Source organism: Narcine bancroftii, chromosome 1 (genome assembly GCF_036971445.1).
Source record: "Narcine bancroftii isolate sNarBan1 chromosome 1, sNarBan1.hap1, whole genome shotgun sequence".
NCBI classification, from domain to species: Eukaryota; Metazoa; Chordata; class Chondrichthyes; order Torpediniformes; family Narcinidae; genus Narcine; species Narcine bancroftii.
This window is the reverse complement of record NC_091469.1, coordinates 323,047,406-323,071,930: the sequence shown is the minus strand read 5'-3', so window position 1 is coordinate 323,071,930 and position 24,525 is coordinate 323,047,406. Positions and strand designations below refer to the sequence as shown.

The window sequence follows — 24,525 nt, the reverse complement described above, 5'->3', positions numbered from 1 at the left end:
AGGACAATCTCTTTTATCCTTTCCAACTGAGAGAGTATGATGTGGAGCACCACATCGAGACCGCCGTGCCTCCAGTGTATGCACGGACTCGCCGCCTCTCACAAGACAAACTCCAGCAAGCCAAGACCGAGTTTGCCGCCATGGAGGAGCTGGGGGTCATCTGCCGTGCACTATGGAATCAAGAGATGTCCACGCAGTTCGAGAGTGAACTAGTAACTGACTCTGTTGTTTGAATACCTCGCATCGCACGCAGGGAAGCACCCACTTCCGGTGACGTGTGTGTCGGCTTCTGGAAGTGACGTCATTGCGTCGCGGCGTCACTCCCTGACCGGTGGTGCACCACCCGGAAACATGACGTCCCCTGGGCAACACGTCGTTGACCGCAGGCTTCTCCTTGGGTCTGAAGGGGGACCCGCGCCATTTTGAGCCGGACGACTGGGGTGGCGATTCGGCCTGTCTAACCATGTGGTCGCTCGGCCCACTCCACCAGACCACTTTTCTCAATGCAACAAGGATTTTTACGCTGGCTGCTTCTCCTGAATGTGTGCTGCAGACTCAATCATGGCTATTAGAGTTCAAGCGCCTTATCTTAGAGGGATTTTTGTCATCAGAGCACAAATCCATTGTTTTTCTCATTTTCTATTTGATTTTGACCTAAAAATCATCAAACCAGAGATGGAAAATGTCCATCTTTAATTCATGATTTTTTTTTGCTACAGTTTGCAAAACTGGCTACTGGACACAATATTGGGCTTGGCGATGGCTCTGACCTTGAAGCATACAGTTGGATTACAATTAGAAAATGTAATTCAAAAGCAGCAATTTTCAACGAGTCAATCTTATCATCACTGAATCACAGCACAGTATAGATGGAGACCATTCAGTTTATTGGCAATTAATTGCCTCACTGGTCAGTTTACTGACACGGGGCCCATACCCCGACTGAATCCTGATTAATGCCAATTTGGTTTTTTTTTAAACTGCTAGTCTTAATATTAAAACTGAGTTTGACTTCACTAAACTCGCCTTTTGTTTTGTGATTGAGAGTTGATTTTGCAATCCATAGCCAATTGTTTATAATGAGGTTTGAAAATGCAAGCAAGAGAGCCGATTCTTTGGCACTGAATCTGAAAATTAATATGAAATCCCACTAGACTTTCTCTTATGATCTACAATTTGCAGCGGGCTTGTTTTTTTGTTCAACAGAGCTGTTATTGTTCTGAAGGTTAGAGGAGAATGTGACAGCGGGCATGCTATGTTGTTCAACAGGTGTAGCTGTCATGTGAAAAGGACAAATCTGTTTTGCATATCTGATAGAAAAATGTGCCGAACATCAGTTTTATTATAGCCTTGAGCATTGGCTTTCATGCTGAATAATGAAAAGAAAAATTAGAACAGTGGAGTGGAGTTGCTAGGTCGCTGACCTTTTGTCAGCTGCTTGCATCTGTTTTCCTTGCAAACCCCATAGCAAGTTGAACCAGGGTACTGTAATAGTGAGGAAAATAAGAAGTGGTTCAATGTGCCCTTTCGTGCCAGGCCTCTGCCTGGAGGCCGGCTACAAGCACAGAGGGAAAGCATAAACTTACCTTTCAAGGAGCTGCTCTTGAGTTGCATTCATGTGGAGTGGCACCTCGTAGTGCCCACCGGAGCCGATGGAGGTGACTGGTGCTGTAGCACCGCCCGCCGAATCGACATCGTTCATGCCCTCTGAGCTGTCGGTGTTTATAAAAAAAAAATCCCGCTCCTGCATCTCAGGCTGATGACGTCGTCAGCCCACTTGCAGCGGCATTACATTCATGATAGGTAGCGGAGCTCTGCACTCCTTCACTGACCCATCCCCCCGCCCCCCCCCCCCCCCCCACAAGAGAGATTGCAGTCAGCGCCTTGGAGCCGGCCACGGCACATTCATGGAATTAAGTCTCCCGACGCAAGGGCGGAGAATCTCTGCCTTTACACTTGGCCTTTTTGACTGTTTGAAAGGGCCTAATAACTGCTCTTGAAAGGAGCCCTTCAACAGAGACTGAGGTGCAGAGGCAGTCTGTTTACCTGTTTTTCTTTGTTCTTTTTGGACAAGTGTTAAAAGAGAGCATCTTAACCAAAAGGTAACAAAGACAAGTGAAAGTCTTTGAAGTATGTGATGGAATACTCTGTTGAAAGAATGTAAAACTACTGCTTTGGAACAACAGACAAACGGATTAAACTAATGCAATATTACATCTCTAGATTAAACTTCAAGCTATTTGCTGCATTTTGTTTAATTCTGAATAATGTGTTCAAAATATTATTGTTTTGTGGTAAAAAGAACTCCCAAGGTAGGTTCCAGAAAACAATAATGCAATGTTGACACTATCTTATTTTACTGCTATTTTAGATTTTTTTTTAAAAATTACTCTTGTGAACATTTTCCCTTGCCTATTTAAAGCATTCTTTCTTCTTAAAATTCAGTTCTACACATGCAGGTATCTTTCAGCAAAGCTGCTTCCTTCTGGAGGGCAGCACCTGGTGTTCCCTCCCCCAATTTGTGAGGATCAGATCTTTCCAAATCTGACTTGGCAAATTACTTTCATCTATTCCTGAAATTGTCCTCTTGGTTAATCTGTCCACTTTCCCCTGTTGCCATACCTGGGAACATTTAAATGGAGTTGGTTCAGGTTGTAGGGTTTAGCTACAGCAACAGATCCCACTCACGCAACATCTTTATTGACCCCGGTTTCAGTCCAGAGATTTTTCCAGGCACATCAGTCAGGAGGCGCATGTCAGAACTTGCAAACACTGAATTTGCTGTTTGTTTAAATTGTCCATGACCTATGATGGACCTGTTTGCTTTTTCAGCCCCAAGATACTCAATTCAGCCAACCAGCTGTGAATTGCTTGCTCACGCATGAGAATATAATGGTTTGTGTGAGGTAGTTTTTCTGTCAGTTTGCTAGAAAGATATTTAGTTAACCTCCGTACACTTGGAAGAACAACACAAGATCCCCCTTCATAAGATCCAACAGTCAAATAGCCATTTCCCTTTCATAGAATTCACACATGAAAAATGCATAACATATTAAAAACAGAACTTCAAACCCAGCTTACCTGAAATTAAGCAGAATTTATTGTCATGAACAAGTCATGAAATTGTGTTTTTGCAGCAGCGTCTTAGTGGAAACAAACCTTCTTACATTATAAAAAAAATAATAATGCGCGAAAAGTCAGGCCGTGTCTTTGGTTCATTGATTATTCAGGAATCTGATGGCAGCGGTGATGAAGCTGTCCTTGTGCCATTGAGTGCTCATCTTTAGGTTCCTGTACCTTTTGAAGAGGACATGGCATGGGTGATGAGGGTCTTTGAGGATAGAGGCTGCTTTTTGTAAGAAAATGTAAATGTCCCCGATGGAGCAAAGTCATTTGCCCTCAGGAGAGGAATTGTGACAATATGTGAGTGGAGTGTAGGGTGCTGGGGTAAAATTTCACCTTTTCTGTACTACAGTGTTGGTTTTTGAAGCCACTTGTGCTGGCTCCTGGACTGCTGCCAAGTATTGGAAATTACATTCTTTGGGAATGTGATTCAGCAGTTATCAGCAATGGTTTCTGCATGTTGCTTCACTGCTCTTGCATTTCCCCCAAGATCTGACGCCAACCAGTGGCATGATGCTAGCTACTTTTAAAAGTTTACCAAACAACGCAAGGGTAAAAATAGACCTGATTCTGCAATCCATGCAGAATAATTAAATCATTTCTTGCACTCAAAGACTGAAAAGCTGAAAGAAATACATTTTTCAGCATTAAAGCAGATTCCAGTAGATCTTTTTTAATGCAATGATGTATCCTCCTTTCTCCCTTTTTAACTGCTGCCCAAGAAGTCAAGCCCACAGCACCTTAATAATTCCTTGAAAGATCCTGTCTCGCTTATTGGAGACTTAAGTTGAACTTCTGTGGCTTCTGCCTTGATTCCAAAGTTAACCAGGTTCCCTGGTTGTATGCACACAATCTAGTTTAATTTATTGTGTTAACCATATTTGTACGCATAGCATTGGGCTTCTTTTCTAGGCTGAAAAATCCAAATCAATGTTCCGCAGTACGCAAACCTCGGACACAGGAGTTCAACCTCCTGGCCATTTCTCCACGTTTCACGAAACTCATGTATGAGCCGACAAAAGGTCTCCAATTCCCATCTCCCTCCCCTCTTACCCAACCTCCTCCCCCGCCACTTAATATTGTCTTGGCTTGTCTCATTTTGCCATATCTTCTGTACGTTAATCAGCAACTCCTTGTCTAACATTAGCCTGCTCTTCTTCAACAGTGGTAAACAGGCATAGGAGGCCAATGAACATATAGTATTTTTCTGATTTGATTTCTTTGCTTTGAATTTGTAGGTCATCCAAGATTCTACAACCAACTTTACGCCGGGATGGACCACTACTCTCTTGTTGCTCGCTTTATTACTGAAGCTCTCAATCCCAGCATGTGAGTAGTTTTCTTAAAGTTTCCTGATTATAGTGCCACTTTTTATTTCATATTTCTCTCATGATATTTAATTTAGACATACAGCACGGTAAAAGGCCCCTCCGATCCCATTATCGTACTCTGTTCTCTCTTTTGTCTACCCCGACAAAACAATATTAAAGGGGAAGGTTTGATCTAAGGTTGCCTTCCACATGCACAGACTTGCATTGTGACATGCTCTTGACTGTCACCCTTTCTTCTTTGCGAGCAACCTGCCCCCTTTCTGCAATGTTTCGAGTCAATATAGATAGCTCAATTGGGGACATCGCTGGCGAATTTTAATTCAGTGATGTGGCTGATTAGGGTAAGCCTGATCTTTAAATACCTGAATAATGTCACGAGGATTTAATTCCTCCAAAGTACACAACATCCAATTTATGAGTTGCAATCTGCCAACGCTTCCCAAAGAAATTGGAAGAGGGTGCACAGAAGCCATCTTACGGCACAAAATAGACATGAAGCTAGTATTTTTAAAAAACTCTTAAAGATTGTCTTGCCCACCCAAATATTTTAAGTCAGCTTTTTGTGCATCATTTGTGAGAAACTCTGTTGATCCAACATGCCAGAAAGAAAGATGTCGTGCCAGAAGTATAGGTCTGAATTAATTGGAGAGAGCAGACACAGTGCAATGGATTCAACATTCAATAAAGTCCATTTGCAAGGTTCCAGGGATGGAAGGGCTTGCATATGAAGAAAGGTTGGATAGACTAGGCTTGTATTCGATGGAATTTCGAAGATTGAGGGGGGAATCTTATAGAAACATGTAAAATTCTTAAGGGTTTAGACAGACTAGATACAGGTAGGTTGTTTCCAATGCTGGGAAAAACCTAGAACCAGGGGTCACAGTTTAAGGATAAGGGGGGGAAGTTTTTTAGGACTGAGATGAGGAAAAATTTGGTCTCTCCGAGAGTGGTGGATCTGTGGAATTCTTTGCCACAGGAGGTAGTTGAGGCCGGTTGCTTGTCAATATTTAAGAGTAGGTTAGATTTGGCCCTTGTGGTTAAGGGGTCAGGGGGTATGGGGAGAAGGCAGGAACCAGATGCTGATCAGCCATGTTCATATTGAATGGCGGTGTGGACTTGAAGAGTCAAATGGCCTCCTCCTGCACCTAATCTCTATGTTAATAGTTTGCAAGTTACAATAATTGACCAATGATTATTGACCAATAATTGACCAATAATTATTATGTATAGTAGTTATTTAGTAAGAACCAAGTGCAAAACTTGCCCTGTAAGCGCACAGTGTAATATTTGGTACTTGGCGCACAAAGGATAAGTGAGCCAACATCCGCGTCCTCTTCCAAAATAACATCCCCTGCATTGTCACCCTGACTGCACCCAGTCAGCTGTGTTGGGTAGGTCACATTGTTCATGTGCCCGACGTCAGACTCCTAAAACAGACACCTGGTTTGGAGTTGTGTTGCAGGAAGAAAAAAGGAGGGGGAAAAAAAAAATTAAAGAATTATTTTCAAAGCCCCCTCAAGAAACAGTGCAACCTCCCCACTGGCGCACAGGAATCCTTTCTCAATGACTGCACAAAGAAGAGAAGAAACACTCAGGAGAGCAACGAGAAGCTCGCTTTGATGTGTTGTAAGTCCACAGGAGCCCAGTGCAATGGAGGATGGGGCCTGCCGCCTCTCAAAATACCCATCCTCCTCGCCACCTTTGAAAGAGACGGCACTTCCTATGTCGGGCTTATCACTCATCTCGTATCCCATGGAAACAGAGCAGCTCATGCTACTGTTGGCTACCTATGAAACCGAAGAAAGAGTATAGCTACTGGAAATTGAGTCTTCTGGTGTGCATACTGTATTGGATTAGCAGTGATATTCCTGACCTGACAGGAATGCTTCCCAAAATAGAGTTGACCCATATCAACACATGGCAAGAGTTCACTGTTCCATTGAGTACACTAGCATAAATTGACAAGCAAATGAATTGTAGGTCTGGTGCAGTAGGTATTTTAAATACCTTTCTCTATTTAATTCCAAGTGAATCCATTGGATAATAAATGAATGGGGGGAAATCTTCACGTCATGAGCTTTAGTTAGAAATATGTAATGACAGGAGAATTGTAAGGTATTTGAATATAATTAATGTTCAAGAGTTGACATTTCAGAAGGGTGAATGACTTTATTCAGCTTGGCAAAAAGAAAACAATGCTCCACCCAGATAACTGTCATCTAAGTTTTCTACCATACCTCTGGGCTATACATAAAGCTGCCTGACGTTGTTTATTATACCTGGGAGAATGAGTTCCAACCTTTCAGTACTTGTAATGATCACTGTATGTCATATTTTCAGCTTCATGTAGGTTTATCTAGACCAGCCATTCTCAGCCCTTTATTTTGGCTATCCCCCCCCCCCCCCCCCCCCCACCACTCGAGGACTTCTGCTCAGAATTGATGGCCCCTCTCCTCTGTGAAGCAGTCGTTTTATTTTCTTTCGTACTTCTACCCTATCAACTACATAACAAAAATATTTTTTTTCAGGTGGGTTGAAAATAAAGCATGGTTTTTACTGAAATATGGTATAATGCCCCCTCTTCCCCCCCCTCCCCCACCCTTTCCAGGGGGCTGAAGGGCCCCCGGTTGAGAATGGCTGACCCTGACGGATTGAAGCCCCTTGCAGGTGGAGTAAACCAGATTTTTGCTTCATGCACTTGAGTATTGTTTTATAATTAATCTGTGCTTGGAAGGCGTGGGCCTGAAATACGTTTGCTTCAAAGATGGTTAGCCAATTTATATCTCCAAAGCCCTTGTTAAGTTCAGTCAAGTCAATAACCATTTAATTGTTTACTTGTTCTTTTAAAACATGGTCTTTTTAGTTTTTTAAAGTTGGATTTCTTTCCCTAAGGCTTTGTTTCGAATGAGTTAATCAAACAACTTCTACAAGAAGTTGACGGAAGTCATGATTTTGTTTCTTTAGCTCTTTTGCATGTATGTTTCCAACCATACATTCACATATGGAAGTTTAGTGCCCCCATCACACCCCATACTTCCTTTGTATAATTTTTTTCTAGTGAGGTGACAATAGCCAGATATATAGTTTTCCACTCCCCTTGGTTTAAATCAGTTTCATTTGTAGAGAGAGGGAGAGGAGAGAGAGAGAGAGAGAGAGAGAGAGAGAGAAGAGAGAGAGAGAGAAGAGAGAGAGAGAAGAGAGAGAGAGAAGAGAGAGAGAGAAGAGAGAGAGAGAGAGAAGAGAAAGAGAGAGAGAAAAGAGAGAGAGAAGAGAGAGAGAAGAGAGAGAGAGAGAAGAGAGAGAGAGAGAGAGAGAGAGAGAGAGAGAGAGAGAGAGAGAGAGAGAGAGACGCAGTGCTTACATTTGATGTTAATTCCTCTGGAATTGTGACAATATGCCAATTAGTATTGCCTTTCTGTCAAATCCTGATACAGCAAGAGGTTCTGTTGCAGTTGGCTGATTTAAAGAAATTTTTTTAATGTGTTTCTTGCTGCTGTGCATGAACAGAATTCAGTCTGATTTTCATCAGGTTGCCTTTGATATCGTGGTTGAAACACAGCAGCAATGATTGTTGTAATCAGATATGATAATGGAGAACAGAATCAAATGCTCCAGTATATGAGATGTTCTAGGCCAGACAAGCAGGGAATAAGCCAGTGTGAGAAGCTTACTGAAATCTTGCCCGATTGATTATTAATAGTAACTACTTACAGCATCAGATGTTTAATCACTTTGTTAAGAATTCCTACAGCAACTTACCCTTTCTTAAAGAAGTCAGTTCAGTGCCGGTTAAATTGACCATTTGGCTTGGATTACCTTCTCATGTTTATATACCTAATATAATTGATGTTTTTATTTTTTTTGTTTACCAGATGACAACAGCACCATTAGTATCCACATTAAATAAAGAGTTGAAGTGATTGATGAACCTTGGTTGCACCTTGCAAGTACTTCTATTATCAACAGCAGGTAGCATATTTGCCTGAGAATCCAGTGGGTTCAAGATCCATCAGTCAGTAAAGCTGGGTTCAAAATCTAAGCAGATGCTTCAGTGCAGGTGGCTATATAGACACATCCAGTCAGCTGAACAGTAAGGATGTAAACAATCTCATTTATCTCATGGCACCATCGAGAAGAGCATATTAATATTATGAAACGTAGATCTGCAAATTGGTGGCGGCCACATTCCTAATAATTTGACAGAGACCCCACTTCAGATATTCTTTGTTTGCTGTGAAGCTCCAAAATGTCCTGAGGTGACAAAAAGTCCAAATTTAAATGTAAATTTTTTTCCTTTTAACTGTTTATTGACTTATCAATGATCTTCATTGCAGATACACTTATGAGGTTGCACCCGCATTTGTGCTCATGGAGGAAGCTGTCTTAAAGAAGATGAGGGAGCTTGTAGGCTGGGCAGATGGGGATGGGATCTTTAGCCCTGGTAAGAAACAAATGCTCCCATTCTTTTTGTGTTGGACTATATTAAGATCTAATCTTTCCAAGCTAGTTTCTCATCGTGGGTTGAAGCCCTTAATCTTATCATAGACCAGCACATAGTGTCTATGTCAGCTCCCTTAGAAGCAATCCTTTTAGTCACAATCCCCTTTTCTCCTCATTCCCTGTGCACCTGAAACTTGTTCTCTCTTTGCACCTGCCCATTCACTCCCCTTACACTGGCCATAAACCCACACAGAGTAACCTAAAGTAGTCATTTCAGTACTACTTTGGGATATGGAAGGTAACCAGAGCACCTAGGAGAAGCCTGTGTGGTCATGCTGAGAACGTGCAAACCCTAAACTGATGATACCCAAAGTCTGGGCAGGATTTGAGTGCCTTGAACTGTGAGGCAGCAACATAACCTGCTTGTGCCTTTAAGATTAGATGTTTGCACTGTTCATATGCTTGCTTTAGTAGGAGGCATCTTGACTGTGATTGTCTTCAAATGATAGAGCCGTGCAGGAGGGAAGCAGGTCATTTGGCCCATATTGTCCATGCTAACTAGTAAGAATTCATCTGCACTCATCCTACATTAATCTTATTTTTATTCTCCCGACATTCCCATCAATTCTCCCCAGATTCTATAACTAACCCAAGCACCAGAATCTCAATTTCCAACCCTGTATGACATTTTGAGATATGGAAGAAAATCCATGCGATTACAGGGAAAATCAGTGAGCACTGATAGAGAGCACTGGATGTCAGGATGGAGCCCGTGTCATTGGTGCTGGAGGCTGTAAGCACGATGGCACCGTGCTACCCAGAGGGATTGTCTTTCTATTGGCCTAGTAACTCCAAAGTTGTGCTCTAAAATGCTCCATTTAGCAAGGGGAGCAGGAGTCTAAGACTGCTGGTTACTTAAATTTTTTAAAATTTAGACAAACAGCACTGTAACAGGCCCACGGGCCTGTGCTGTCCAATTGACCTTTAACTGCCAGTATTTTAAAATTTAGACAATGCAGCACGGTAACAGGCCCTTTTGGCCCACGAGCCCATGCCGCTCAATTGATCTACAGACCCTGAGAATCCTCCATAAATCCTCATGAAATTCAATCATGGCTCCAAAAGCAAATTAAAAAAAAACAATGATCTGTAATCCTGGAAGGAAAATTGCACTGGTTCAACAAGTTGGTTATCTGGCATCTGTTTTAAAAAAAAATTCATGATTTTACCTAAAATGACTAAATTTGAGACTTGTGAAGGTACCAGAGAAGGGTTATATTTCATCTATGTATCAAATATTGCAGGATGGTATGGATAAAAAGGGTTGGGATAGAGCTAAAATTAAATGGGAAGCGGATATTGGTTTTATTTTTTCTGAAGAGGATTGGTTAGATATCTGTTATGATAGTGTAACTAGATTGATAAATGCATGTTATGCAATGATTAATTACAATTTTTTACATCAATTATATTTAACACCTGAAAAATTTAAAAAAATATGGTTTTCATGAATCAGATTTGTGTTTTAGATGTGGTGATATGGTTGGAACTTTTTTTCATGCTGTTTGGTTATGTATCATATACAATCTTTTTGGAAGAAAATTCAATCATTTTTAGAATATCTGTATAAGATTAAAATAGTTTTAGATCCAACAGTATTTTTATTGGGTAGTTTGAAACCTCTGAAAGGTTTGGGATTAGATAAGTTCCAGCTTGCTTTTGTATATTTAGCCTTATCCGTAGCAAAAAAATGTATTGCTAGTACGTGGAAAGATACAAATATGATTGATATTAATAGATGGCATAATGAGATGAAATATTGTTTAATAATGGAAAAAATTACGTATGTTTCGCGTGATCATTATAATTATTTTATTAATAAGTGGCTGTTATACTCGGAATATTTACATTTCAATTTATATTGATTTGATTTTAGTATGTATATTTAACTTTTTCTTTAATATTCTTTCTTTTTTCTTTTTGTGGCTGAAGGGGGGGTTCTTTTCTTTTTTTTCCTTTTTTTTCTATATATAAAAAAAAGTTCATGTTTATGTTTAATTGCTGCATATGCCATATTATTTGTTTTTTGAATGAATAAATAAAGTTTAAAAAAAAATTCATCAGTGACTGCTCATAAAGATTTTAAAGTGGTACAAGTCTTCCAACACCTTTAATATTATAACATAATTAGGGCTATTGAGTGATTAAAATATAGCAATAAAATAAACCATTTCAGTTTTAATCAAATAATGACAATTTTATTGTATATTTTAATTCCAATATATTTAAGGAGTGCAGAAAAAAAATATTTCAGTGCTCTTTGTGATTTTCTTTTCATTTTTGTTTGGAAGCTGAAGGGAAGGGACACTCTGGACAGACCAAACTTTCACCGAGTTGTCTTCTCTCCCCAACAAGGACCACTGTGCTTCTGTGCTAGTAATTTTTCAAATTTGCATCATCTGTCTCTCTTCAGCCAGTAATGCCTTACCGTGTTCTCTGCCCTAAACAGGAGGCTCCGTTTCCAACATGTATGCTGTAAACCTTGCCCGGTACAAGTGCTGTCCAGAGCTCAAGGAGACTGGTCTGTCTGGTGCTCCCCGTATGGCTATGTTCACATCTGAGGAGGTACGAGACCCACCTTCTAATTTGGATACACGGTCAGAGATATGAATGGGTTATTTTTGGCTCCAGAATGCAAGGGGAAAATTGGAAACATTCATTGCAATTTATTGGAATAGAGAATGGTTTCATGTTTTGTTGAGAGGTGAGGGGGAACTTGGACTTGAAATAGTAGAGCATTAGGAGCAGAAGGTCATATCTGCCCTGTACCTCTGCTCCTTTGTATGCCTTGGTTCCTTATCCAGTGATTCCATTTCTAAACAAAATATTTATTCATCTTGGATAAAGATGGAGGCTTTGTAAAGAGATAAAAGGGGAACAAAATGAAAGTGCTTTTTTTGTCTATCAACAGTCCCTGAAATGATTAAGTGCTCATGAGAAAGTAACTATCAATTTCAATGATCATTCAATGGCTTAATAAAATGTGAGAAAATAAGATTGTATTCATACACTTAAATAAAGGATCAGTTCAGCAAAAATAAAAACATAGAATCATTGAATATTTGTGTGAACTGAAAAGAGAATCCACCTGGCCGTCACCTCTTTTATTAAACCTGGTTCTTCAAACATTTATCCTCCCTTCTAAAAGGTCTTCTGTCTTGCAATTCTTCCATTGCGTCTATATGAGCAGATGTCAGCAAAGATCTCCTGAAGATTTTCTTCATTCTTTTGGCGCTCTTTCGTTTCCAACTGGAAATGGTTATTTTTCCACATTTACCGCATAAAAATCGAATATTTTGAGGTTCTCTAGCCTACTTCCTTTTCACCACACTTTCCCAGTGAAAAATGGCCCAGTGTTTTCTAGAGTCACACTTCTGCATTTGCTATTATAATAATGTCCTAATCCATTGTTTTCATGACTTAGTTATCAGCATGGTCGGAAAAAAGGATGAACTAATTGGAAGAACAGCTAGAAGACCAGTGACGAGGATTTGAATAGCCTTTAGTATGTGGGAGGGCAGGGAAACGGAGACAGATATCAATTTCCACAGTTCTGAGAGAGAGAGAGAGAGAGAGAGAGAGAGAGAGAGAGAGAGAGAGACTATGGGAATGTTTCCACAATTTTAGTACTTTTCCCTCTCCTGCTGGGCTTTTAGTACTTTTTATTAATATTATTATCCTGAGTAGAATGTTGCTGTTAGCTGCATATTTTCTATTGATGGGGTCATTCCCGTGGAATGCAAAATACAGTATAACTCCAATTATCCAAAATAGTCAGGATTAAGCCGATGATGGATAAACATTTTTTTTTAGAGAACTGACCATTTAAAAAAAAAAGCCCCGTAGCAACAGGAAATCACTTGTATCAATGTTGAAACAATGATGATAAAATGGCCTCCACTTCTGATTTTTTTTCTTGAACAGAAATACTCACAGATTTCCAGCCTTTTTTGTTTTTGAACAAATTGCACCAAAGTTTGGTTCCATTACTTCCTCTTGACTGAATGGAGCAATATTTTCTGAAACGGAATGACTAACTCATTGTGCTGTAGTGAGGAGATGTTGTTAAGGCAGATTTAATTTATTTAGGACATCCCCTTACTTTGCAGTGTCACTACTCGGTGAAGAAAGCTGCTGCCTTCCTTGGAATTGGTACTCGCAATGTCTATGTGGTGAAAGCTGACAAAAGGTAAGAGAAATGGCCAGAGACCTAATTAGTTGCATCTTGGAGGAGCTGAAGCCCTGCCCCCATTCCTGCTTCACCTCCTTTCACCAAGGCCAGAATCTTTCATGCTGACAAGGCTCCGGATTGAACCGTGATAGCATTGGGAATCTGAATGAAGAAGTCCCCCTTCTGATGCAAATTTGTGAACAAAATGTGGCTCAGTTGCTCCCAGTTTAGTCTTTTACACAGGGATATAAGGATTACTGGATGAGAAAAAGTTTCATGAAACCATTCTAGTAGAGATAGTGATAATGAATTTCCATCAGTCAGACACATGTCCTGAGGTAAGGTGAAATGATGTAGACCTTTGGTGGTGAACTGCTAAATTCAAGAACCTTGTTGCTCTCAGATGCTTAACACTCATTACAATTCTTTTCAATTAAAACACTTTTATGTTGCTTTCAATCCACCTTCTCGTGCATTAGCCTTGCTTAATGGGAGTAGTCCTGAAACAAAACCAAAAAGTTATTGTTTTCTATTATGTTTTGAGTTCCATAGTAAAGAAGTCTTTCACACACACACACACACACACACACACACACACACACACACACACACACACACACACAGACACACACACACACAGACACACACACACACACACACACACACACACACACAGACACACACACACAGACACACACACACAGACACACACACAGACACACACACACACACACAGACACACACACAGACACACACAGACACAGACACACACACAGACACACACACACACAGACACACACACACAGACACACACACACAGACACACACACACAGACACACACACAGACACACACACACAGACACACACACAGACACACACACACACAGACACAGACACACACACACACACACACAGACAGACACACACACACACACACACAGACAGACACACACACAGACAGACACACACACAGACACACTCACACACAGACAGACACACACACACAGACAGACACACACACAGACACACACACACACAGACACACACAGATACAGACACACACAGAGACAGACACACACACAGACAGACACACACACAGACACACACACACAGACACACTCACACACAGACACACACACACACAGACACACACACAGTCACACACACACAGACACACAGACACACAGACAGACAGACAGACACACAGACAGACACACAGACACACAGACACACAGACACACACACAGACACACACACACAGACACACACACACAGACACACACACACAGACACAGACACACACACACACAGACACACACACAGACACACACACAGACACACACACAGACACACACACGGACACACACACGGACACACACACACGGACACACACAGACACACACAGACACACACACACAGACACACACACACAGACACACACACAGACAGACACACACACAGACAGACACACACACAGACAGACACACAGACACACACACACACACACAGACACACACACACAGACAGACACACACACAGACAGACACAGACACACACACACAGACACAGACACACACAGACACAGACACACAGACACACACAGACACAGACACACACACACACAGACACACACACACAGACACACACACACAGACACAGACACACACAGACACACACACACACACACACACACACACAGACACGCACACACACAGACACGCACACACACAGACACGCACACACACAGACACGCACACACACAGACACGCACACACACAGACACGCACACACACAGACACGCACACACACAGACACGCACACACACAGACACGCACACACACACACACACACACACACACACACACACACAGACAGAACTTGAACTTAATTATACTTGAGCTAAATTATTTGGTGACTGTTTGACCTTGCTGCTGGACCTTTGCTGGGAATATTTAACAGCCATTCAGAATTAAATAGAGCAGCACCATTGAAATAAATCTTAGATTTTCATATTAAACCAGTATCTCGAATTTAATGCATAAGGAGTAGAGAATTAACTTGAGAAGAAGTCGTGTTTGAATCTAAGCTGTTAATATCCACATATTTTATGAGCTGATTGGTATGGAATATCATTCATATTCGTGAGAAGCAGTGACTAAGGATAGCTTACAATCTTTCAGCTCCGTGACATTTTGGTGTTCCTCCCAATTTTGGCTGGTTACAAATTCCCAGTTCTTACCAATCCATAATTGGTGGCTGTCTGGTACTCCAACCCCCCCCCCCCCCCCCCCACCCCCCCATGCCACTCAGCTTTATCCTTATTTCAACTGCTTTAAGGCATTACGTGAACTCTCACCTTTTATTTGATAACTTCTGCTTGGATCGTCTTAGTGCGAAATGGTGCAGCACACGTAAAGCTCCTGAATAAATAAATTGTTGTTGTGCAATAACTTGAATTGGCCTGATGGTGTGAACTTCCTGCACCATGTAATAATTTTTTTTTTCCCCAGAGGCAAGATGTTACCAGATGAGTTGGAGAAAGAAATTCAAAGAGCCAAGAAAGAAGTGAGTGTCTTAGGGGATTTAGTGGCAATGAAGTCAGTCCCTCTACAGTTCTGATTGTTTCTTTAAGAAGTTTTTATAGTGTATAGATGTGGAATTAATTGGCAGGTAATCATAGAAGAGGCATTCATGCGAAAGCGGTTCAGAATAGTCCTCCTGTACATCAGGACTTTAGAGCTAATGCTATCTTTGTTTCTGTGTCTGGGTGGCATGTATAGCACAGCGGTTAGTGCAACACTATTACAGTGACCATGTTAGAATCTGATGCTGTCTGTAAGGAGTTTGTATGTTCTCCCCATGTCTGTGTGGGTTTCCTCCTTCCCTTCAAAGTGTATTGGGGTTGCTGGTTAATTGGTGTATTTGGGCCGTACGGTCTCTTAGGTCAGAAGGGCCTGTTTATGTCTAAATTTAAAATGTAAAACCATTTTGCAATAATTATAAATGCAGCCTGAGATAAAAAGTTTGTGATAAATTTGTATTTGCACATAGGTTGGTGGAATTCTGGGATCCTCGAACCCTCTTCCCCAAAAACCTTTTACTTGGACAATTGATTATCTCAAAACCAAAACAAGTGGCTTCATCAATGAATCAGACAGACACAGTGGGCTGAACAGCCTCCTTCTGTGGTGTGAGCTTAATTTATAATTTATCACTTGACGTAAGATGTCATCTGAAACGCTGTTGTCCTATATTTTAAAAAAAAATTCATGATCATTAGGTAAATTGCATACATAGAATGTGTTACAAGAAACCTGATCATTACTATAGCTGGACTTAGGCACTTGTAACCAATTGCTTTGACAGGGCTAATATGCCTGCAAACGGGGACTGGGGTGGGGTGGCGGGCTGTCTTCATGGAGGTAGCATGTTTGGCTGTTCAGTTTTGATCTAAAACTTTGTTCTTTTGTAAGGGGAATATGTAATTTCTTTACATAAGGCAGGATGAGATGAATTTCCATGATGGGAATCATTTTATGACTGCACAACTGGGTTAAAATGTATCCTTGCCCCCCTCCCCATCCTCAACCTTGTGGTGAGACTCTATGAATGAGTTAGTGTTAGCAATTTATTTAAAGTTATGCCAAAAATTGCGGTAAGAGCTCCAAGGAAATTCTTGGTTCCAATCGCAATTTAATATAGTTTTCTCCTGGCAGAATGCTACTCAACACAGATTTTTCCATGGATTGTCATTTAAACCTGCAATCTTCTGATGTACAAAATTATTGCTACCCTTTCTTGAGCAATGAAGGAACATTGCAGTATTAAGTGAAATACTTTTGAGATCTTCTTCGTAAACACTGTCCCTGAGATTCCACAGATTTCTCTGCAAACTACAATGCAAAGCTGTCAGCAACACATTTAACCTAATAATTGGGAGTATCATCTATGTCCCACCATAATCCCAGTGAAATTAAGGTCTGTTATAACACTCTGTGTAAATGTGAGGCTTTCTTTTTACTTTGATCCATCATGGCTAACTTGTGGAACTAAAACGTTCTATCTTGCAACCTCTCAACAGGGGGCTTTGCCTTTTATAGTCATTGCCACTGCAGGAACGACAGTCCTGGGAGCGTTTGACCCTTTGAATGAGATTGCGAACATCTGTGAAGCTCATGGGATCTGGTTCCACGTTGATGTGAGCACTAAATATAGTTTATAGAGAGACCTAGAAGCTTGATGTGAGGTGTTTTCTTTTGTGTGTGTGAACTATTTCCCATTGTGCTTTTTGCGATCCTCAGCGGTCACGATTATAAAATGTGCGAGGGCGTGGGGAGAGGGAAGACGACTGAGAGGCTATTCTTCTCAAAAGTAACTGGTCCTGAAAAGAAACAATGGGAGTTGCAAAGATATCTATATTATTTTTATCTTAGAAGTGTCAATTAAATTATAACACTGGATTCAAGGACACTTCCTTTCCTGCTGTTGGTTGCCCGACTGAAAGAATCGTGCGCTGATAAAATAATGTTGCTTTTCCTCTGTACTAACTGATCTTTCTCTGTACTTCTGAATTGTGTTTTTACTGCAGTACTATATATGGGCTAACTAGCTGGACTGTTAGCAAAACCAAAGTTTCTCACAGTACCTTTGTGACAATAAACCTGAATCTGATATTTCATAGCCAGAGTTTAGTGAGCAAATCTTTTTCAATGATGAAAGCATTTACTTGCTTATGAGATTGGATACATTTCCTTTAAAATTTGATTTATTTCATTATATATTTTAGATACCAACAACTTAGTTTTTACACTGTCAACGAGAATTTGAAGAGTGTGAAACATGCATGGGTCTTACTGACCACGTAAGACCAACAATAGGCATGCAAGTGTGGTCAAATATTTAAAGGTGAAAGAATGTGCAATGTTTTTTTTGTAAATGCCATCATCCATTGGAAAATTAATTCTGAAATGCTTATATTTAGAACATAAGAAATTAAAATGATTGAAAGTTGCCCATTTTTGTTTTAAATGTCTGTGCATAATGAACACAGAAAGACCGTTATGTGGGAATAAGTTTGAAGCTTTTAATCTCTGCATCATTAGTAATGCTGAATATTTTGTAATGTGATGAAACCCATAATCTAGTGCAGTAGCTTGCAACGAAGGGTTCATCTTGTGTCCACACTTCGTTTTAATGTGAGATTTTAAAAAAAAAATTTTTTTCTCAAGGCATCATGGGGAGGGAGTGCACTGATATCCAGAAAACATCGGTCTCTTCTGAATGGTATCCACAGGTAAATACAAAGTGGGTATTCCGTCACTACTAAATATTCTAACTCATTTCTATCTTGCAAAGCAGGAATATAGGTATTTTGACTGTAAGTGTGTGAATTTCCATGATTTATAATTTACTTTGTAATTTTTGTTCTCTGCAAAGTACTGCAAAAGGAATCGTAGGAATGGTATTTGACGTCAGGTTTTGAAAATGCTGATCGGTCTAGAAGTGAATAATTAAGCTTTTGTAGCGACTGCTGCGGCAGCGCTACTGAGTAAAGAGATGTCCCCACTGTGTGAGGGTGAACCAAAGAATGACTTTGCTGGTTTGAATTTGCCACGTTTCCGCGCTGGCCTGCCCACTTCCGGTGATATGCCCGCCGGCTTCCGGAAGAGACATCATCGTGTCGCGGTGTCACTCTCCGACGAAGGCTGCTCAGCCCACTCATGGCGCTAGGCACGGGTTCCTTCTCAGCAGTGAAGGGGAACCTGCACCATCTTGGACCAGCCGCGTGTTGTGGCGTTTTGGCCCGTTTATTCGTGTGGTCGCTCGGCCTGCTACACTTTGTCCTTTCAACCTTCCCAAACTCTGCTATGAACATCAAAAAAACTACAGATGCTAGAAATCTATATTAAGAACAGAAAATGCATTAAATAAAGAAGTAGTGTTTTGAGTTATTGATTTTCACATATTTATGTTTGTCAATTAAATATATGGCATTAGAATTTTATTAAGATTGGATCTAGCCCTTTTTTTTGCTGCTTTCCACTTTATCTCCATACTATTAAGTGGGCAGATAGAACATTTTAGTTTGTGGCAGATGGAACATTTTAGATTGTGGATTGAAAATAAAAAGCAAAATGTTGACAAGAGGATTTGTAGATTACAATGAACATATATATTAATGATTGTGGAGAGATTGAATTGTAACACCCTTTACTCTCAGAGGTTCAGTAAAACAAGTGGTGGAAAACCCCTTTCAGAATGTGATGTGGTCGATGTTGCAAATCGATTTACTCAGGATGAATATCGAGAACTTGGGGTCATTGTCTCAGGGTTAGGGACTAGTCATTCAGGGCTGGAATGACTGGATATTTCTTTTTCTTCTTTGGAATTCTGAATCCCAGGAAATTGTGTGGTCTCAGTTGTTGAGTCATGGACGTTTGAACACTGAAGGAATCAAGGTATATAGAAATAAGATTTGAAAGTTGAGATCTAGTACTACATTATTGAATGATAACATAGGCTTGAGGGGTGACATGCCATGGCTATGGCTCCCATTCCTTCTATTTAATTGTTTTTTCAGATTTGCCCTCATCTGACCTAGCTAGATTGCACAACATCTTTCCCATCCTAGCTGCTTCATACTCCTGGACAAACCTTCATTATTAACAACTTTGATCTCTACGTGCTCACTCTCCCTTGCTTCTGATACTTTTTAACCAAGACTTCCGCTCTTAAGTTTGGCCTCCACTGCAACTGCCCAACTTTAGAATCACCAGGAGGTCCCCAACATCAACAGTTTTCTTTTCCATCCGCCTGTTGAAATCCATACTCCAACTCATCTTTTCGGAAATATCTCGGTAACTTTCCACACATACACAAAAAAAAAAATTGCCTACCATCTCTCTTGTACAGGTACTTTATCCAGAACCCTTGGGGGACAGTGTGTTCCGAATTTCAGATTTTTCCCGATTTCGGAAAGCCAGATTTAAGCCCACCCGAATTGTGCTGCTGTATCCACCCCCCCCTCTTCCAGTCACGCTGCCAGTCTCCCATCCGACTCAAGCTGCTGGTCTCCAGCCTGCCCGACTCGCGCTGCCGTCTCTCTCCCCACTTGCCGGTTTTTGGAGCTTTCCGGATAAAGGATTGTGTACCTGTACCCTTATTAAATCTGATCAAAGCTTTATCGGACATTTATGCCCTTTAATGTAGTGAAACATTTGAAAACAGAAGTACACCAGTCGACATAAAGGAATAGTAGGCAAGTTGAACATCTAGTGCAAGAGGAAGAGGACATAGAGGCTGGAAGCTTGGCTGCAATGAGTTGGTTAACAACGAGATCACGGTAATTATAGGACTGGAGAGCATTGTGGAGGCAAGGAAGGACAAAGCTGAAGGGAATTTGGAAACAATAGTGAGAACTTCAACATCAAATAATTTATGGGTAGCGAGCAAATACTACTTTCGAAAGGTTCTGGTTCTCTCCATGCCGCTCATTGTTGCGGCAGTATATTGATGATTTCCTCTATTTACTCTTTTTAGGGCTGATTCAGTTGCATGGAATCCCCACAAGATGCTGATGGCCGGTATCCAGTGCTGTGCTTTTCTTCTGAAGGACAACACAGTAAGTATTTTTTTAACCATTTGGAGGTTCAATGAAAACATTTAGAACACAGTCCAGCCCATAAGGAACAAATTGCGAACGGCCTGACAAATGCCTTTAGTTGCAGGTTAAATGAATAAAGATTCATGATTTAGATTTATAAAGCTTTAATACAGTTGTAGACTAAATATTCAGATCGAGAACAAATACAAATCAAACAGTTTCATGAAGAACTGGTGCCAGCATTTGAGGCTTGAACGTATTTCCTTAAAAGATCCTGACCCGAAATGTTGACTGAACATTTCTACTCATGGATGCTTCCTGATCCACCGAGTTCCTGCAGCATCTCGTCGTTTGATGCAAGAGAATTAAGTTGTTCCTTTAGATTGAGCAGCATTTGTATTTGTGTGAAGCTAAGGAGATGCTACAGATCTGTAAACTTTGCAGTTGAATCGCTATTGGGTTTTCTTGCTTCCGCCATTCCAAAGCTGGACGATTGTGTTACTGGTAACTTCAAATTTTCTAATCTACTATGAAGTTTGGTGCAGATGCAGGATTTGATATGTCAACTGGAGATGATAAAGTCTGTAAATGCTGGGTTCTTGATGAAAGGTCTTGACCCGAAATATCGACAGTTCCCCCACCCCCCCCCATGTGAAGAGAGAGTTAGGCAAGGTCAACCTGTGGAAAGCTGCTGGACTGGATAAAATTTCCAGCAGAATACTCAGGGGATGTGTGGCTCAGCTAGTGGATGTTCTCACCGACATTTTTAACATCTTCCTGAGAAGCCCTGTGGTCCCAACATGCTTCAAAGCCGCCACCATTGTCCCCGTGCTGAAGAAATCGTCCGTGTCCTGCCTCACTGACTACCACCCTGTCGCACTCACGTCCACCGTCATGAAGTGCATTGAGAGACTCATCATGGGGCACATCAAGCTCCTCCTGTCCCCTTCACTCGTTCCCCCTGCAGTTCGCAAACAGACCCAACTGCTCTATAGATGATGCTACTACCTCCAACTAGGCCTTTTGATTTCAGCTTGGCATTCAACACAATCGTACCTCAATACCTGATAAGGTGGTTGGGCCTGCTGGGTCTAAACGCCTCCCTCTGCAATTGGATTCTTGACTTCCTGTTGGAGAGACCTCAGGCAGTCCGGATTGGTAATAGCATTTCCAAGATCATCACACTGAGCATGGGGACCTCCCAGGGCTGTGTGCTTCGTCCACTGCTGTTCACTCTGCTGACCCATGACTGTGCGGCTAAACACAGCTCGAACCACATCATCAATCACTGACGACACGACCGTGGTGGGCCTGATCAGTAAGAATGAGGAGTGAGCATACAGAGTCGAAGTGCAGATACTAACAGACTGGGGCAGAGCCAACAACCTGTATCTGAACGTTAATAAAACAAAAGAGATGGATGTCAACTTCAGGAGGGGGGGTGGTGTGGAACAATGTTCTGCTGACCATTAACGGCTCAGGCGTGGAGGTTATCAAGAGTATCAAGTTCCTTGGAGTGCACTTGGTGGAGAATCTCACCTGGTCCCTTAACACCAGCTCCATAGCCATGAAAGCCCAGCATGCCTCTACTACCTGCGATGGCTGAGGAAAGTCCATCTCCCACTCTCCATCCTCACTACATTCTACAGATGATGTATCGAGAGCATTCTGTGCAACTGCATCACTGCCACGTTTAGAAGCTGTACCTCCTTGGACCATGATACCCTGCAGAGGATAGTGAAGTCAGCGGAAAAGATCACGGGGGCTTCTCTTCCTACTGTGAAGGACATCGACAACACTCCATACAGGTGAAAGGCAAGAAACATTGTGAATGACTCCACACACCCCTCAAGTAAACTGTTCTCCCTTCTGCCATTTGGTAGGAGGAACCATAGCACTCAAGTCATTTGTATCCAGATTGGGCAACAGTTTTTTTCCCCCAAGCCATTAGGATCCTGAATTCCCAGAACATACGTGGATAATGTACCATAGATGTTTACTGTATGCATCTTAATATTTTAATAGTTCAATGTGTTTAACTTTTAACTTGTAATTATGCAAATATGCTCCATGGTCCTGGAGAAATGCCATCTTGCCTTTACTGTGTGAGCATGGTAGGAACAATAAATAAAGGTGACTTGACATCCAATAAGATGACATAGATAAAGAAGCCAGAAATCTACCGATAACACTCCTTCCTCCCTCCCAGCAGTGCACCCCAGGCACGTTCCACTCTCTTTGGAGATGTGTAAGGCAATTTTTTTTAAACAATGTCCCCAAGTATTTACATTTACATTGTGACAAAAAAAATAACATTTTTCTGAATCTCGGAGATGAGTTGCATAGCCCATGACATCATTGGAAATGACATGCTCTGTGCTAAATCTTTGGTAAAATATGTAACTCTGCTGGGACTTGAGATAAGTTAATGGCATAAGAAGACAAGAACAATGATGTGGTTTTAAATAAAAATATAATAAAAACTTGCACCTGGAATTTACTGGCATGTACTAGTTTAGAATAACATTAGTAAAGAGTAGATACAACATTGTTGAACCTGTTGGTGAATGTGTAGATTAGGGGAATGAAATAGAGGTGGCTGTGTGGAATGAGCTTCCGGGAGAAGTAGTGGCGGCAGGGTCCATTTTGTAATTTAAGGAAAAATTGTCTAGGTATATGGATTGGAGGGGAATGGAGGGTTGTGGGCAGGATGCAGGTAGATGGATGAGAGGAGAGGACTTGGTTCGGAGCGGACTAGAAGGGTCAAAATAGCGCGTTTCCGTGCTGTAATTGTTATATGGGAACGATGAGAAGGATTCGTAGTTTAGAAGCAAGATTTTGCCTGAGATACTTAAGTTGGAATAAGGTCCAACCAAGCATGCCAGCGGAGGACCAACAAACCGGAGTTGATAAAATGCTGCTGCGCCCTGAACTATTCCGCAATGTAACCAACATTTGAGTTTTCTCTTCTTCAGGGCTTAATAGACAAATGCCACTGCGCCCAGGCCATATACCTATTCCAACAGGACAAGTTTTACAATGTTGATTATGATAAAGGTGACAAGTCGATCCAGTGCAGCCGCAGGGCTGATTCTTTCAAATTCTGGTTAACATGGAAGGCTGTTGGGTCCAGTGGACTGGAGGAAAGGGTCAATCGTGCTTTTGCATCTGCCAGGTAAGACATTAACCACGGTAACTGAACCTGAACAGCAATGTGCTTGACTGGGGGGAGGCGGTGGGGGGAGAATTGCATCACTGATTCTTGTCCGTATGTGTCATTTATAATTCGTACACAAAGCATGACTACATTAAATCTTACAGCACAGAAGTGCTGGCTGAGGAGGTAGAGAACAATGTGATGAAGGACATTTCAGTTTAGCCCAGTCCTTTCCAATTCAGCCCCTGTTGAATTCAGCTGTAGATCCTGAAAATTTAAATTTAGACATACCACACAGTAACAGGTCATTCTGGCCCCGAGTCCATGCCACCCAATTTACACCCCATTAACCTACACCCCCCCCCCCCCAGTATGTTTTGAATGGTGGGACAGTGACAGTAACATTCTTTCAGTTATTCTTGTGCCTGCCATGCATTTTTTTTAAATTTAGAACAGTTGGAAAAGAACTCTACAAACCCAATGGCTTGAAACAGATGGATACAGTAGTACAGTATCACAAGTTGGGACTGCAATTGCAAGGTCATTAAAAGCAATTGCTAGTTTGCCTCAAATGTTGCGAATTGCACGATAATACTATTGCATGAACAAAGTTGGTGGTCCAAATATGTTATTTTAATC

At 41.3% G+C, this 24,525-nt stretch overlaps 1 protein-coding gene across 1 annotated transcript in view; it reads left to right on the top strand.

Annotated features, from left to right (window-relative positions):
* Positions 1 to 24,525, top strand: part of LOC138747760 (acidic amino acid decarboxylase GADL1-like) — a 65,885-nt gene that overhangs the window by 19,791 nt on the left and 21,569 nt on the right. The window contains exons 4-12 of the mRNA XM_069907316.1: positions 4,362 to 4,452; positions 8,789 to 8,895; positions 11,404 to 11,519; positions 13,064 to 13,143; positions 15,637 to 15,691; positions 17,208 to 17,324; positions 18,355 to 18,419; positions 20,666 to 20,747; positions 23,705 to 23,904. Of these exons, the coding sequence (XP_069763417.1) occupies positions 4,362 to 4,452; positions 8,789 to 8,895; positions 11,404 to 11,519; positions 13,064 to 13,143; positions 15,637 to 15,691; positions 17,208 to 17,324; positions 18,355 to 18,419; positions 20,666 to 20,747; positions 23,705 to 23,904 (913 nt within the window). The remainder of the gene's footprint in view (positions 1 to 4,361; positions 4,453 to 8,788; positions 8,896 to 11,403; positions 11,520 to 13,063; positions 13,144 to 15,636; positions 15,692 to 17,207; positions 17,325 to 18,354; positions 18,420 to 20,665; positions 20,748 to 23,704; positions 23,905 to 24,525) is intronic.